We start from the raw sequence: 18,260 nt of genomic DNA on the forward strand, positions 1-18,260 counted from the left end.
AAAGTAAAACTCCGATGAGCCAACAAAGACCTGTGCTCTTTGCACAGGTCAGGCAAAACCTATCACTGCCTGTAGGCCGACACAGAAAGCCTGAGGAACAGCTTCTTTCCCCAAGCAATTCGTATCCAAAATGAGAACAGTGTCTAGGACCTATTCACCAATGTTATATCTTATCTCTTAAACCTGTGTCCATCCATCATTTGACAGTCTGGTTCTAGGCAGCTATACATTATGCTGCACATTTTATTGAGTATAATTGTGTATGTGACAAAAAAAACTTTGAAACGTTAATTGTCTTATTTACATCCTGTAACAGTTCGATTCAATTCAGTTTATTTTTATATAGCGCCTTTCACAACAGTATCGTCCCAAAGCTCTTTACATGTACGTACTGTGATACATAATCATTAGACAGGGATACAGAGTGGCAAAAGGGAGCCAGAAGACAAGGAAGGGGATGGTTTTTTATAACATTTCAGAGTTCTGAACAATTAAAAGGCTGAATGATTGATTCACCCCGTTCAAGCTGTGATCTTAAGGGTAACAAAATTAAAGTATTAACTTAATCTTTTATTTATCTGTAACTTTAAAAAGGAATTGTAGGTCATTACTTTTGACGGCCTATTTGACTTCAGAAATTAGCAAGTTTATTGTGACAGAAAGCAAAAAACAACAAACAAAAGGATGTATAAAAGCTCTCTTGCACTGGGTTTGAAAAACAGTGATTCAGATGTGATCCATTACACTTAATCATTCATTCTGAAAGTCACTGGAGAACAGATTCTAGTCCAACGGGGGGCATAGTGGTTAGGAACAAGTTCAGATTATTGGAAGGTTGCCAGTTGAAACCACAATGAAGAGTCTTTTTGTAGAGCCTTTGAGAAAAGTGTTTGACCCGAACTGCTCCAGCAAAATGCCCAGTTGTATGAATGAGTAGAAAATATAGGTTACTTTGGATCAGCACTTCAGTTAAGCTACTATACGGAAACATAATGTCGCAGAAGAGCAGAACTGGCTGCTAGGGCTTTCCAACACGTGATTAAGCTAACCGGATCAGTGTCTGTCAGCCCTGTCTCCATGGAGACCCAACAGTGAAAAGCCGGGCACTGCAGAATACATCTCCAGTAATTCAGAATGTAGGTATGGAGTTAAGAATGTTCATACTGCTGGTAAAATACAAGAATTTATACTAATGAGGTCGAAAATGCGTGAAAATTCCATCTGAAATCAGAGTACTTAGTTTACTTCCACATAAAAACAGAGACTGTCAAGTTCATTTGCGTGGTTCAGCATTTGATGCGTAAGCGGATTACTCTTTGTGTTCTTTTCGAGGTATTAACCAATATCACTGGATTCTCATATAAAATATCCATCCATCCATCTATCTATCTATTTATTTTCCAAACTGCTTATCCTACTGGGTCACGGGGGGTCTGGAGCCTATCCTGGAAGCAATGGGCACGAGGTAGGGAACAACCCAGGATGGGGGGCCAGCCCATTGCAGGGCACACTCACACACCATTCACTCACACATGCACACCTACAGTTAATTCAGCAACTCCAATTAGCCTCAGCATGTTTTTGGACTGTGGGGGGAAACCGGAGTACCCGGAGGAAACCCCACGACGACACGGGGAGAACATGCAAACTCCACACACATGTGACCCAGGCGGAGACTTGAACCCGGGTCCCAGAGGTGTGAGGCAACAGTGCTAACCACTGCACCACCATGCCACCCCTACCATGTCACCCCCCCCATGTGAAATATATATCCCATATATGTAGTGTTATATTGCAGGTATGTGCATGCGTGCGTGAAACACGTAAAACGGGCTAACTGAATTTGCCTCGTGGGGTGGGGCAGTGATTAGAGTTATTGCTTCTCCATGTGCCGTTTCCTCCGGCTTCCCCCCACAGTCCCAAATCATGCAAGAGTTACCAAACTGCCAGTAGGTATGAGTGTGCGGGTGAATGATGCGTGTGTGTCCTGGGATGGGCTGCTGCTTGTCTTGCGCCCAGAGGCTCCGGAACCCCCTGCAAGCCAGAATAAGACCGATAATGGATGAGTTCCGATAAATATATATATATATATATATATATATATATATATATATATATATATATATATATATATATATATATATACATACACAGAGAGAGAGAGAGAGAGAGAGAGAGTCAGCGTGTTCGCTGCTTTAATATTGTTCAGAACCCAAAAGTATCTTAAAATTAAAAATTAGATTTAAATAAGAATAAATTCCAACGAAAGCTGATTTCCACCTCTGACCTTGGACCAAAGTTTCTAAATGTACGTGCTGAGTGCTAGCTGTGTCTCCGAGGTTTAATTTCGGATAATTTCCAAATTAATTGGAAAATTAATTCACTAGTTTCTGATAAAGTCTGAACAGCAGTTTTAGAAAGAGACCGATCATTTTGATCTTCTAATAAAGGAAAAAAGGGATTGAGGCGAGTATAAATCTGCTACAAAATAATGTTGAACATGTTTAATATAAGCTGTCAGTTACGGAAGTTTGAATAATTGTTTCAATCCCACTTCCGACGTCAAAGGAACATTTTACGTGGCGTTGTGTGTCTCGTCGGGTTCACGCTCAGTGTTCGCGTCGTTTAGAATCTACTGGCCAGGAATAATCATAGGGGACTAAAGCCCCTGCCTAAGGCCGTTAATACCAAGTACTCCAGGGGTTCTGAAACCAATAGCAAGGGAAAGCTTCTTATATTATAAAGTAGATATCGGGGCCTTTATTCAGTGCGAGCAATTTACAAGCTTTGAATTATATGAGGTTTGGTTTATAGTTTACTATTTGGTTGATGTTTGACATGGTTTAATTACTAGCACTATTTAACGATGAGTCAATTCGGAAATACTGTATGTCCTCTTATGTTTTTTTCCTGTTATGCGCATTTTAAAACTGCCAGAAGGGGGCGACAGAGTATTTTTTACATGGCAGCATAGGGAGGATCGGATCCTTGTTATATTTCTTCCTTTCCTTTATCACAGTGGTTCTCAAACTTTATGGGCTTTGTCCCACTTCAGAAAAAGCCAAAGCAGCCACGTACCTCATGGTTGAAAAAAAAACCCTCAGTCACCTGAATACATGTGCGCGCGCCCGCCCTCACACACACACACACACACACACACACGAAAAAGCAGCACCATTTGCAAACACTAATCGTCAGGGTTGGGCGGGCACCGAATACCGGTAATCGGCGATACGTATCTTGGTATTGGATCGAATCGGACCGAAAAGAAGATCAGAGTATTCTCCATCCTGGTATTAAAAGCTGAAGATGTGCCGCATGCAGTACTGAGCAGGCTACCTTTAACCTGCCCTAAGCGTGATATAACAAAGAGTATGAAAAGTATCTTGATCAACCTAAAACTATTCATATATTAAGTAATCTCACATGCTTACAATTTTCAATTCCTATTTTTTGAGTGCACACAACAAATCACCAGTCTTGTCGCGCAACACCTGGGAACGCCCCGAGCAGCGCAGTTTGAGAAGCATCGCTTTATCTTTGCCTTGCTGCGCCGTTCCTCGTTATTGCGGTTATATTTGGGAAATATTTTTTTCCCAGGCACATCTCCCAAACGGGTTAAAGGCGCGACCCGAGGGCGTTTGGCAGCGTACGCCGGCAAGGCAGAGGGAGTCACAGTGCCGATGTGTTTGCACCGATGCTCGTGAAGAACGGAGAACGTCTATAGATCCGCAGAGCCTTCAGGACCCGAGTCTGTAGGCGTTGAGAGCAAAAGCGTGGGGTAAATCAATCACAACTTCAAATGCAATGAATTTTCCTTTTACTCGTCCCGTAGCGATTTTTTCTGGGTTTTTTTTTTCTTCGAGAAGCAACATTCAAGAACGAGGGAGGGAACAGAATCTGGTCATTCTCTTTGTAAGGGTTTGTATGCTTTTCAGGCGCATTTACCACTCGTGGCGGTTATTTATTATTAAAGTTATATAATACTTTGTTTATTTTGACATCGGTGCATATATAGTCGCGCTTTGCCACAGCTAGCTGGAGGAAGCGCTTTGCTTTACAGGAGTGCAATGAGGGCGAACTCCAGTGTAAAGCATAGTTGCGGGTGATCAGTTTGTTCCCTAGCATAAGCTGTTATCTGATAGATCTGAATGTCATTAATTTTACATCAACTGTACAAATGGCAGATGGGCATATCAATAAAATGCTTGTAATATAGGCCTACTGTAATTTCTCTTCCCTTCGTTGTGAACATGGCTGTGAACCCGAAATCCGTGGGTCCATTTAAAGATGACCCAAGTGAAACATTTCTTCCCCGAATATGTACGTCAGCTTGCAGTAGCGAGTGGAGGTTAAGGTTACAAGCTCCCAGCTCTACCCACAAGAATATGCGAGCAGTTAATTCTGTTCTCACTTCAACTAGGACAGGTCCTAGCTTCTAATGATGCAACATATACACCCTTAACCCTTATAAAACACAATTCAGATCATCCATCCATCCCTTCATTACCTTCTGCTTGTCCAGGGTTTGGGTCGTGGGGGTAGCAGCTTCAGCAGAGATACCCAGACCTCCCTCTCCCCAGCCACCTCTACCAGCTCTTCGGGGGGGATGCCGAGCTGTTCCCAGGCCATCCAGATACAATCCCTCCAGCGTGTCTTGGGTCTGCCCTGGGGCCTCCTCCCTGTAGGACATGCATGGAAAACCTCTCCGGGTAGCCACCCAGGAGGCATCTGGGGCAGGTGTCCAAACCACCTCAACTGGCTCCTTTCGACGTGGAGAAGCAGCGGTTCTACTCGGAGACTCTCCTGGATATCCGAACTTCTCACCTTATCTCTAAGGGAGAGCCCAGACACCCTGTGGAGATCATATCTCCCCATAAATATCCTGCCACAAACAAATTCTTCAGTTAAGCACATAGCATGCTGTGTACATCTTTGGCTCTCCTTAAACGAGGGCCATTAAATTGGAGACTGGCGTTTCTTGGCAGTTGTGAATGACAGTTGTCTATGTTTTGCTACAACCTGAATGCATGTTCTTTACATGACTTAACTGGTTTCTGCTAAATAGCTTCTCTTTAAATGGGCCAGAATGCAGATTACAAGGTGAACAGTCTCAGGAGCCACTAAAGGCCCAGAATAATGCAATGAAAAAGGACCAAACCAGAACCAGTAGTTAATGAGAGCCAAAGACCTCGCTTCTGTTCTGTGTTCCCATCTTTCCCATGTTCTTTCGCTTGCGCTCTTCATGTTCTTTCCCTGTAATAATGTTAACACTTCTGTGTTTGAGCCTCCCACAGAATCTGAGGATTTGCTGTTACTATAGGAACTGAGTCTAGCATGTGAAAAGAGCCCATCAGTTTCAAACATCCAGTATAAAAGGTACGTCTTTCTTTTTTGGTTGTGTTGGTTCTGTTGTTTGTTTGTCCGTTTCTCTGTTGGTCTTAATAACGGAGCCAAATCAGGGCTCTGATCACTCAGTTTCACAGCCATACTCTGTCATTAAAGGCGGGTGAAACTAAATCGGCTTTTCTGTATTTTCATGACCCTTTTCCCTTTTGACTTTCCAGTTCTCTTGGTCTCTGGGCATTTCTCACCTCGGGGAGCCAATTACACATGAGCTTGTTAAGATATGATCCGCACACTGACAGCACTCCTTCGCTTTGTAGCCTTGTCATCAAAAGTCCGACCTCGTTGCTTCGGCTTTCACCGGCCGTTTCACAGCCGGCCTCTTTCCCTGACAGCTTCGGGTGTCTCTCTGCCACACGCTCTGGCTTCTCCCCCTCCGGTTCATTACGCCCATGTCCAACGTACGCTTGATGGAGGTCAGGGTGAAAACATTTCCCCCTCATTAGTTCTACATTCCCCCATCCTGGTTTCTCCTCCCTTTCAAGCGAGGTGAACCGAACATGAGGACATATTCTATCACTCTGCCATCAACCCAAACCATAGCTGTTAATACTCCGTGGTCATGTGGGGGATCTCTGACCACTTAATAATGGTTTGGTTTACAATCATTTCACAGAATTGTTTTAATCACAAGTAGAATATAACAGAGAAAGCAGAATCAGACAGTCCATGGAGTAACTAGGGAGTTAAGACTTTGCTCAGGGGCTGAACGACGACATCTCTCTGTATACACCAGGATTTGAAGCAGCAACCTTTCGATCCTAGCCACAGACTCCTAATCCACCAAGCCACACCAGTTGGGGTACTGTGTGAAGGACACAAATAGTGACAATTCGGTGACAGCAATGAACCTTGGGCACCCAACTGAGCTACATAGTTGAGTGATGGGTTTCCCGCCTTCAGGCTGATTGATGATGAGTGGCAGCTTGTCTTTATATTGTGCTTTTCAGTTTGAAATATCAAACTTGCCATGTGATACAAGCTGTCACCTTAAATTGCCTTTTTTGTGTATTTTGACTTAAGGGCATGATTTTACAATGCTAATTGGATTTTCTTTCTAACCTACATTTTAACTTAAGTAACCCCTCTCACTGCGAATCTCCAGACCGTGGCAGGTCTCCTGATAGCAGACATTCTGGGAGCGAAATACAAACACACCATGATTACAAATTCTTTGTTGACAACAAACAGGAACACGATGTTCAGGCTTACAGGGCTGACGATCAAACCGTGCGCTGTCACGGTCAATGAGAAACAGCCACTCGGCACCCAATCCGCTGCCGGCCTGAGAGCAAGTTGTCACGGCAACGTCGGAGAGATGGTTAGTCCTCCTCGGAACGTTTACAGCGATTAGCATTCACTATGAGTCAGATGCTATGTTAATTATCTGCATGTTTTGTAACATATTCTCTCCCGGTTTGACACTCGCAAAACTTTTCATTTTAAAAGCTCAGAGAATGCTGTTGTAAGACAGACGAAGGCACTTGTTAGATTGCTCATGCTCCGAATTTCCCACTCGCATTAATTTGGCGTCAAAATGGTTGTAGAATGGTGGACGTCCTGATTCTCACACGACCTGTTTTCAACACCGAAGTGGGAAAAACCAAGCAGTGCGGAGCATTTCGTTCATGTCGTTGTTGTACAGTAGTACAGGGAGATCTGTGTGGTCATTGTGTGTTTGTGGGGTTGCCCATCTACCTATCCATTTCACTGCGTTTGTGGGGTTGCCCATCTACCTATCCATTTAACTGCGTTTGTGGGGTTGCCCATCTACCTATCCATTTCACTGCGTTTGTGGGGTTGCCCATCTACCTATCCATTTAACTACGTTTGTGGGGTTGCCCATCTACCTATCCATTTAACTGCGTTTGTGGGGTTGCCCATCTACCTGTCCATTTCACTGCGTTTGTGGGGTTGCCCATCTACCTATCCATTTCACTGCGTTTGTGGGGTTGCCCATCTACCTATCCATTTAACTGCGTTTGTGTGGTTGCCCATCTACCTATCCATTTCACTGCATTTGTGGGGTTGCCCATCTACCTATCCATTTAACTGCGTTTGGGGGGTTGCCCATCTACCTATCCATTTCACTGCGTTTGTGGGGTTGCCCATCTACCTATCCATTTAACTGCGTTTGTGGGGTTGCCCATCTACCTATCCATTTCACTGCGTTTGTGGGGTTGCCCATCTACCTGTCCATTTCACTGCTTTTTTGGTGGCGCTACTAAAGAAAATCGGTCTTGAAAGTGCATAGAAGATGGGCGGCTATAGTGGAACTCGCCTGCCGACAGGAAAGAGATGTTGAACGAGTGATTAGGGATGTGTACATGGACAGAGAAAGTGACCTGCTGTGTCAGTCTGTCTCAGACCGAAGTCCAGACGTTTGCATTTCGATACGAAGACACACATAAATGTGTCCAGAGAGACCAAAAATAAGGGCAAGTCATGCATCATGATATATCGTTTGATCCAATGTGACGGGAAAAGAACTGAAGTCATGTGTTTCATCCAAGAATAAGACACACATCCTACAAAAAGAGTTTTATAAGTATGTCGGTGCAAAAACCAAAAGTTTTTTTTAAGGTTTTAAAATGGTGAAAGGTGTAAGGCATTAGAAATGGTTAAGCTACTAGGAAACGCTGCAGATTTGTGCATCCGAGAGCGGCCAAGAGCGAGAAAGACAAAGGCCAAGAATGACGTGGCATAAAGGGTTGGTACTCGGTGTTCTCACAGACCAAGAATCCCCGATAAATGTTGCCGTTCTAGCATAGCGGATTCTTATAGTTCCACACCTGTATGTCGTAACAGGTGAACTGGAATTCATCAAGAGTCTTTAGTCAGGACTTTGAAAATCATATCTGCCCATATTAACATGACATTTGGAGCACAAGTATCAGAGTATAAATACAGAAAAGTACCACAGGATCTGTGTAGATTTGTAATTAGACATGGAAAACAAACCTTTAAATATTTAAATGGATTCGCATAATTACGAATTTATGCAAATATATGGCAATATTTATTATACATACAACTTACATTTTTGTTTTAGATCGGAAATTGTGTATTGCACTGCAAATTCAAACTGAAAGTGAACGTACAGGTTTTTAAGTCCAGCTGCTGGTATCTGCACATCAAATTGTACATAAACGTCAAGAGTTTCCTGTTAATTCTATGTCCATATTAAAAGCATAAAAACACATTTTCCTAACCCTTTAAAGAATGGACACCTTGTTGTAGGTCCCTTCACTGTCAGCAGACAAACGAACAGACACACACACAAGCAGACATTTATCTATGAATCCTAGATGTATGAGAATTTTCTATTGGCTGGGACCCCAACACAAAAACTCAGAGAAGAAAACTGGCGGGAAAAAAAAACGACGTTTTGGCACTTTTAACAAAATAAAATAAAAATGAATAAACATAAAAAAAAAAGGTTTTGCAGGAATATTCTCCTTGTTGACACACACACTTGGACACACACTGATCAGCTTCAAAGCACAGGTCTGTATTAATGAAGGTTTATTGACCTGAGAAGTGACAGAAATAACAGATAAAATGAATAAAATCATTAACGACAAGTACTTACTGTTCCACAGACGGCAGTTCACTATATAAACATCACATGTACAGTAACATGATCATCTCAGAAACCAAGAACCCCGAGGATAAAACAGAACACGAGTACAAATGAGCATTTGGCCATTTTTTTCCTGCCTTGCGGCGTCTCCCAGTCCAGTGAATCCAAAAGTCCGCGTCGAATTCTCCGTTTTCATTTTTTTTTTCGGTAGTTCATCGTAAAACAGTCTTGGAATAAAGATACGAACATGGTGAATACAGAGTGTCATGCAGGTCACATGTTGGTGATGCGCTGTAAACGGCGGAGTCACGGGGGGGTGCCGGCGGAGGGGGGGCTGTTGGCAGCATGCAGGCCGGTTCTGAGTGTCCTCAGTCTGAAGTGCTGTTCCTGGGCGCCAGGTCTCTCTGTTTGAAATACTGTGTTGCCTGCTGTGGCAGTTCTGCCAGCACTGTTTTGGCTAAAGTTTCCTTTGGAGCCTGTAAAACAGCAGCAGTGAACGTTTGGTAGACGCCCTCCGCACTGAAGGTCTCTGCCGAACATTGCATGCCATCTTCCTGACTTGCCGCTGCTTTTATCTAAAACAACGTACATGCCTGGCCCTTTTTACATGGACAGGGGTGATTCTAGCATTTTTTTTAAGGTGGGGGGATGTGCATAAGAGGGGCCATAATTCATACAGAGGGGCAAACCTTATCATTAGCCAATGATGTGCCTTGACTTGGTGAGTGACAGGGGAGGAGGCACGCTGTGGGCCAATCAGACTTCTGCTGGGGCCAGTGCCCATGAGGCCCCGCCCCTGTACTGCATGTTTCAGTTGACTCGCTACGGGTTAAATGTGGGGTGTGGCCCGGTGAGTGGGGCCCATAGCCTGATCACTCTGGTTCTGTGGGTTGATTCAGCTCCCTGGATTTGTGCATGCGTGGAGGTTTACATGTCCTCCCTGTGTGTCTAAATTGCCCGTAATAAGTAGGGGGTTTGCTCTAAAATGGACAGCATGTACCCAGTGCCAGACAAGTGCTTATGGTGATTGGATGGATCAGAACAGCCCAAGGGCAATAAAACAGGACCTTGGAGGGACTTGAACAGACAATTTCTGGGCTAGTTACTTAAATCCAGGTTCACTTCCATTACGTTCCCAAAATACTATGTTTATCTGGCAAGACAAGCTAAGTTTCTGCCTCTCTACACTTCCACAATAAAATTAATTTATCGTTTCCTGAAGATGGGCTTGTTCCAAGCACTGGTGTCTGCTTTCTCCTTCTGTAGAGGAAGTCACATGAGTCCAAGAACACCCACTCCTGCCTCCTACTGCTGTCCTGTTCACACACGTGCCGCAGAACTGGTGTCAGCCCTGGACAGCAAGAAGAATTCACCGCTCACAGGCTTCCCAGCACTGGACACTTCGCTCATGGTAGCTATGATGTCACGCTGTAAATTTGCTCCAATATTATGATCGTTTGCTCTGGACAGCAACACTGACCGCATTTAAAATAAACAGTTTCCTAAAAAGAGGAGTCGAGTAAGATAAGCAGAGGGAACATTTAAACACCATTAACTAGTTTCCAATAACTTGCCTGTTTCATGTTCATTGGAAATAACAGATAATAATGATAAAAACAAGGAGGCTGTTTTTTCTGTAAGCGTTTTAAAGATTTCGAAACGTAGGCCAAGAAGTCCCGAGACTTCAAGGTTCTTCCTTCGTTTGGAAAAAAAATGTGAAGGTAAAATGAATTGCTACTTCCATTAATATTCACTCTGAGGAGGGAGTAGTGCTTACATCTGACACCGATTCATGACGCAGTAATATTACACGTCTTACACCGTCTGAAGAATCACTGTCACAGAAGCACAGCTTACTAATGGGACATGAAGTGAAACTTACACTGGGCAACAGGAAAGACATAAACGCGATTATATTTCTGAACTGCAGTGTTCAAAGAGGACACAAGGGGGCAGAGTGATTAAAGACATAGACCGATAAGCCAGAGATGTATAAAAATAAGCAAATGAATGAGGTTAAAAATGGCACTTTGGGATTGTGGCACATATTGATTTAAGAACTGAACTGTTTTTTTTGTTCACAGCCCTGTGCTGTAACATCACTGTACACTAAGCCTGAACCTCATCCATCCAGCTTCCATAACCATTTATCCAATGCATGGTTGCAATGTAAACTGGTTCCAGTGAAACATAAAACGGCATGACTGGGTACGAAATCGCGAACCGCTTCAGAAAATGCACCAGCCCGGTGGCGAAAACGTGGAACTAAATTTTGCTGAAAGGACGGAGGCAGGGGCACTCACGTTGCGATAATCACGGAAGGGCACGAACTGCACGATGTCCCGGATGGCCTCCTCGCCTGTGTAGGACCGCAGCACGCTGTTGTCCCCGTCCAGGAACTCCATGGCAGCGAAGTCGGCGTTGCCCACGCCCACGATGATGATGGACATGGGCAGCTTGGCGGCCTGCACGACGGCATGCCGCGTCTCGTCCATGTCGCTGATCACGCCGTCCGTGATGATTAGCAGAATGAAGTATTGCTGTGCAGGAGGGGTTGGGGGGGGGGACACTACAATTACCAGGGTGAAGCAGGAAACACGCATTTCCTCCTGAAGAGGAACAGCAGGAATAACACCAGTATGAGTAACAGTGGATTCCAGGGGTGTTTGTTTATGTCAGTCATAAACCGGCACTCTGATAAACAAACCGAGGCAATTCTAGGATGTTTTGTTTGTGGTTGGAAGTATGAAAGAGGCCATAATTCATGTACAGTGGCCAGCCTTATCATTAGCCAATGATATGTTTTTAATCGGTGAATGACAGGGGAGGGGGCCAATCAGCTTTGAGGTGGGGCCAGTGCCTCTGTAGCCCCGCCCCTGTATACACCCCCTGCATACACCCCCTGGATCCGTACCCAGAGCAGGTTCACTGCTGTTCTTGGGAATGAAACACTAGTGCTGTGAACGAGCTAAAAAGGCAGCCTGTGATTCACAGGGAGCTGGGAGCCATTTACACCTCTCCACGCCCCCCCCCCCAGCTCTCTTTCAGGGAAGAGATCCACGGCCCCCGTGTGACGCCTGGGCAATAGATAAGGAAGAGGGCAGTAAGGACTGCGGAGAGACAGGGGCCGAGATATCATTCAAAGCGAGTGAGGAATCGCTCATCCGGATAGCCCTCGGATCCCGAGTTCCATTGTTCTGTTTATCACTGGAGAGATGAGAGAGAAAGAGTCACTCAGTAGCCGGGGAGGAGGCAAAGAGACCCTGAAAAGTCATGGTAGAGAGGAAAAAATCCTACACTAAATATGGAAAAGCCCACATTAAAGCATACAAGCACTGATATCAAGCTAGACCTTGTTGAAGTACCAAAAGTACAGCACCTGGTACAGTGGAAAAGTGCCCCTTAGAATTAGACATTTTTACAGCGCTGTACATTTGATATGCGCTGTACATCCCCAGCTATGCTTCAAGCTTCTTCTGTGTACCGGCATCTTCTTTCTTTCATCTTCCTTTTGCGGGGGGGGGGGGGGGGTCGGGGGGGACTGTGGAGCATACTTAGAGCGCCAAGGCCAACTGGGTCCGATTGAAAGTATACATCTGGGAGTAAGTAAATCGACTCCCAATCGCATTATCTGGGCGTCTTAGTCCCACTTCAAGAAATTCGATTTAGTGCGATTTCAGTTGGACTAACATGTTTACATGTCCGGTTTTAATTAAAATAATTAGATTTTCTTGGTGTGCATGTAAATGTACTGACTGTGGAATAGGCAGAGTGGAATAGGCAGAGGTCATTGACCTTTACCCATGTCACACATGGGGCTACATCTGCTCACATGTGTCCGTGAAGATGGTGCAGCTCCTGCTGACGTCCTCTGAATCTTTTCTGTGATACTATGACCGACCTTCTCCCACAATTACACTGGACCTCACCAGCCTCTATGCACACATGCCAAATACTCTCCAAATACTCACATGTAAGAAGTGATGTAAATAAGTGTTTTGTTTGCTATCTTTAAAAAGAAAAATCCTGTGATTCTTACAGTCCCTGCGGTCCACATTCAAACGGCAAAACAAATTCCTGTGCTAATGCTTTCTGCCGTTAAGGAGACAAATCGCTTCAGCAAAGGTGAAATCATTTAACCAGGAGTGAGAAATGCATCTACGCACAGGGAAGCACCGACACTGACATAACAGATCAAATAAAAGCCTGACATTTTCTCATTTCACCACTTTACTCTGTTCTGTTGATTATCATGTTGCAGGTTCTGGCCATTTAAATGGCTGGATCTTGTAGCAGCACAGGCTAATCACAGGCTAATCACAGGCTAATCACAGGCTAATCACAGGCTAAAGGGAACAGCACCAGGCCTCTTCCTTTGGGTCACAGTGCCACAGCCTTCACTGCTATGCTGCCCGGCCGTCAGTCAGCTCCACTAACTCTACCCCCCACCCTTCCTTGTCCCAGTCCACCCCACCCCTCTCTCTGAACACCTTATCTCCCCTTCCCACTTCCCAAGCTCTGCCCCCCCCACCAGGGGCACATTAACATGGTCAGAGACTCCTTGGTAATTTGAGTTGTGAGACCCCTGATTCTATGGACCACCTGCTAGCATTTCATACCCCACTCCGCTGCATGTCCTCAGATGTCTGCCTCTTTAATGAGCTAATAAGTTCACTTATTAGGAAACTTGTTAATGAGGCTGCAGAAACAGTCATACCCATATGAGCGTGACAGCAAACGCTCGGCATTCGTGGGAGGGCAGAGCCTGAACACGGGCCACCGGGACCCCATGCTCAGCATTCGTAGGAGGCAGAGCCTGAACACGGGCCACCGGGACGCCACGCTCGGCATTCGTGGGAGGCAGAGCCTGAACACGGGCCACCGGGGACCCCATGCTCAGGCATTCGTAGGAGGCAGAGCCTGAACACGGGCCACCGGGACGCCACGCTCGGCATTCGTGGGAGGCAGAGCCTGAACACGGCCACCGGGACGCCACGCTCGGCATTCGTGGGTGGCAGAGCCTGAACACGGGCCACCGGGACGCCACGCTCGGCATTCCCGGGAGGCAGAGCCTGAACACGGCCACCGGGACGCCACGCTCGGCATTCGCGGGAGGCAGAGCCTGAACACGGGCCACCGGGACGCCACGCTCGGCATTCGTGGGAGGCAGAGCCTGAACACGGCCACCGGGACGCCACGCTCGGCATTCGTGGGAGGCAGAGCCTGAACATGGGCCACCGGGACGCCACGCTCGGCCTTCGTGGGAGGCAGAGCCTGAACACGGCCACCGGGACGCCACGCTCGGCATTCGCGGGAGGCAGAGCCTGAACACGGGCCACCGGCACGCCACGCTCGGCATTCGCGGGAGGCAGAGCCTGAACACGGGCCACCGGGACGCCACGGTCGGCATTCGTGGGAGGCAGAGCCTGAACACGGCCACCGGGACGCCACGCTCAGCATTCTGCTGGACACAGCAGCATCATTAGGATGCTCTTATCTGCCTGAACACACACACAGGTTTGCAATTATATGTTTGTGGGGACTTTCCATTCATTTCTATGGGGCAAACTTTAATACCAACACGATGACCTTAAGCCCTACCTAACCCTAACCATAAGTAACCAAACACAATACCAGACTTTTGCCATTTTTTGTTTTTTGATTCCATACACAGACCTTTGTGCGAACCTGAAAAATGGTCCCCACAACATCAAAATACATTGTGGGGACACACAGGGTCTCCATGAGTTCCTGTAACTTCATACTTTCAGTCTTTCCACTTTGCTATCCACTCGACATGTCAGCTGACAGTCAAACCACCAGTGAGTGAGGCATGGCCGTGACAGGAAGGTCAAGACACGTGGAGTGTCATGTGACCGTAAGTGTGAGAGACACACTCACACATTTAAGAGTGACACACCACTGAGCACCCCTCACTGTATCTGTTCCTTCCCTCATTTAAGTCTTGTCAAGACATTTACATTTTACATTTTAAATATTTAGCAGATGCTTTTACCCAAAGCGACACACATTATTGTTTTTCTGGAGTAACTGGGAATTAAGGGCCTTGCTTAGAGGCCCGACAGTGAAATCACTCTTTGGATCCTGGGATTCGAACCACCGACCTTTTGATCACAGGCCCAACCTACTTAGTCACACAGCGACCCAGACTGTTCCAGACATGGGTTCCGGCGCCTGAATGCCTGCGGGAGAGCATGGTATCCTGGCCATGTGCAGAGCCGAGGGGTGATGGGACCAACCCGTGTTGGCGCGCATCAACTGACCCCCTCCCCCGTGGAGCTGACCTTACCCACAATGCCTACTTCCTGTATCTGAACACGTCGTGGACAGCTAGAGCATTACTGTGTCATAATAACATCCAAATCATATTAATTTTAAGTTGTTTTAGTCTGTCTTCTGCCTACACTGGGCACTGAGCCAGCGGGCTGCACGATGCAGCCTTAAAAACAACGCTTCTATGCTCCATACAGTTCAGCTGCATAGTCAGTCTCAGCACCTCTCTGGGTAAGAGCCTAAGAAGGGCGCATGGATTATGTAACACAAGGCATTGACACGCACTCAGAGATTATACACACTCACACGCACAGCAGCGTCAAAAAGTGACAGGGAGCATTTAAGGACAAAATGGTCTTTGTTCCCAACCTTCAGAGGGGAGACTGTATAAATAATAAGAATTATCTCATCACTGTGACTATTTAATAGTTTATTTTTTGCACTGCCACCAGACCCCTGCTGATGACCCCCCCCCCCCCCCCCCCCCCCCGGTATCTTCTGAACGCCGATATCTGTCCATCATTCCTCATAACTCACAGTTTAATAGTTATTATACCTAATTATGCACCTGCTAATTGACTAAATAATTACATTCGATACGCTGGATGGAGCTGCAGAATTCTCTTTCCACTGTATCACTGGACCCGCGTCCATTTCCACAGAAACGTACCTCATTCCATCCTTCTCTGACTAAATCAGAAGCCGCATTCTGGCCCTCTGTGACATACATTACTGTCCCACGCTGTGACCCTCCCAGACGGTGACATTTCTTTCCTCCCCTTTACTCTGACGTCCCCTCACACTGCCAGTAGTTATCAGTACTGTGATAACGCTCGAATTCCCTTCCGCTTTGTCACCTTTCCAGGACTGACATTTCTCACAGTTACGCACCATGGTGGACCCAGCTATATACTGTTCCGTTGGTTCTCTTTCAGGCCAGAAACACCAATGGGAAAGATATTTCTTGTTAACCGAATTCCACTCCCCAAACAGCTATATTCGGAAAAGGAAGCTAAAACTACTGCATCCTTACCCACATTCCCCGTGACTGAATTGGGGCTGCATATTAATACAATCACACACACACACACACTAATACAGGATTTACCACTGAGAGTCATTCTGCTGTAGCTAACGATCTGTAACCTCAAACCGCTGATACAACATAAGAGGAAATAAGCAGAAAAGGCTTGATGCTTCTTCATTTTCTGAATAAAAGCTGATGAGGGAGGACACTGTCGGGTCCTGATATTCTCATAAGATGCTGAAATCACACATACAAACTGCAACACTGCAGATGTCTGGTGGGTCACGACCCAGAAGTGGTTATTAAAAAAAACACTGTCAGAACCTGACCTCGGATTAGGAAATCTTACTGGCAGCACTCCCCCCCCCCCCCCCCCCGCCCCGCCCCGCCCCCCGTTTGGCAAACTTTGCCGGTAGCATCTTCCAATTACGGCCTTATTTTAAAATACAGGTGAGACTGAACCAATTGAGAACCACGATCCTTCAGCCCAGTCACCGACCGCAGAGCCCTGAGGACCCTTTTGTAAGGTCAACATCTCGTGTTCCTCCTGGAGCTAAGACCAGTGGGTAGAGGGACTTCCCAGCTGCACTTGGGGGTCAAGGAAACAATGACAGCTAGCATGAACCCAAGAGCACAAGTCAGGACAGACACCGGTCACAAAAACACTGAGTGGATTCAACACATATTGGTCCAGGAGAGAGACCACGTTGCTATGGTTATGACATGAATAGAAGAAGCTGGCTTGAAGTATCTCAAGGTTCGACCACCTGAGATGGTGCAGAAAATCGTCCAACATTTCCAACATTCTGTCTTCCTTCTCTGTCAATGGAGGACAGACACCTCCTTCTGTTCCAGTAGGTATAATGACGATTCCCTCTCATCAAATGCAACATGTACTCTGCTGCTTGTGATGGAGTGACAGAACAAGGCCAGCCTTCTGAAGGTTTATGACAGATCACGGGGCTAATTAGACAACTGGAACCTGGCTTTGTTTATTTGTTCCAAGGGGAAGTTCAGATCTGTAGACAAACGTAATTGATTTTGCATGCCAACAAAACCTGGAGGGCAAGTGAATACATTTCATTTTGTCCTCATACTGCAGTTATTTTTACATCTGCTCTCTATCCTACAGGTATAAAACGTGAATTATGCATCTGAGTAGTTGTGGAAAGATCCACCCCAGGCAGACAAATAAAAAGGAAAGTCACTTGGTTATAACTAACCTGTCAGCCTGGGTTTACATTGACTCACTTTCATCATAGTTATCAGAACCAACGCCAGCCTGGGTTTACACTGGCTCACCTTCATCATAGTTATCAGAACAAACGCCAGCCTGGGTTCACACTGGCTCACCTTCATCATAGTTATCAGAACCAACGCCAGCCTGGGTTTACACTGGCTCATCTTCATAATATTAATCAGAACCAACGCCAGCCTGGGTTTACACTGGCTCACCTTCATCATATTAATCAGAACCAATACCAGCCTGGGTTTACACTGGCTCAACTTCATCATAGTTATCAGAACCAACGCCAGCCTGGGTTTATACTGAGTTATCTGAATTGTATTTACAAGAATTAAGAACCACCCTGGGTTTATGCTACTTCTTCTTGCCCTGTCCTTGTCCCTCTCACACACTTACCCTTCTCAGCTTCTGACCCGGGATACTCCGCCCACCCTTCTCAGGGTCCCTACTGTGGGTACCCCACCCTCCTCCCCCCACTCACCGCCGCCGTCTCCTGCTGGATGGCCTGAGAGGCAAAGCGTGCCACGTGGTTTATGATGGGCGAGAAGTTGGTGGGACCGTAGAAGCGGAGGTGCGGCAGGCAGGCGGAGTAAGCCTGGACGATCCCTTCCACGCCTGCCGGGGGCACAGGAGACAGCGAGCACCGGACTCTGAGCTTCAGACACTCAGAACCCTACCTGGCCAGAAAGCTTGTGGCTGGCATC

General features: G+C 46.2%; 1 protein-coding gene across 1 annotated transcript in view; it reads right to left on the minus strand.

The window, feature by feature from the left end:
- Positions 1 to 8,896: 8,896 nt before the first annotated feature.
- LOC125706031 (copine-2-like) overlaps positions 8,897 to 18,260 on the minus strand; it is a 33,859-nt gene continuing 24,495 nt past the window's right edge. Inside the window, exons 14-16 of the mRNA XM_048972464.1 lie at positions 18,038 to 18,171; positions 11,293 to 11,529; positions 8,897 to 9,465 (exon numbers count right to left, since the gene is read on the minus strand). Coding sequence (XP_048828421.1) covers positions 9,358 to 9,465; positions 11,293 to 11,529; positions 18,038 to 18,171 — 479 coding nt within the window. The 3' untranslated portion in view covers positions 8,897 to 9,357. The remainder of the gene's footprint in view (positions 9,466 to 11,292; positions 11,530 to 18,037; positions 18,172 to 18,260) is intronic.

The sequence above is a fragment of the Brienomyrus brachyistius genome, chromosome 13, assembly GCF_023856365.1.
Source record: "Brienomyrus brachyistius isolate T26 chromosome 13, BBRACH_0.4, whole genome shotgun sequence".
Lineage (NCBI taxonomy): Eukaryota > Metazoa > Chordata > Actinopteri > Osteoglossiformes > Mormyridae > Brienomyrus > Brienomyrus brachyistius.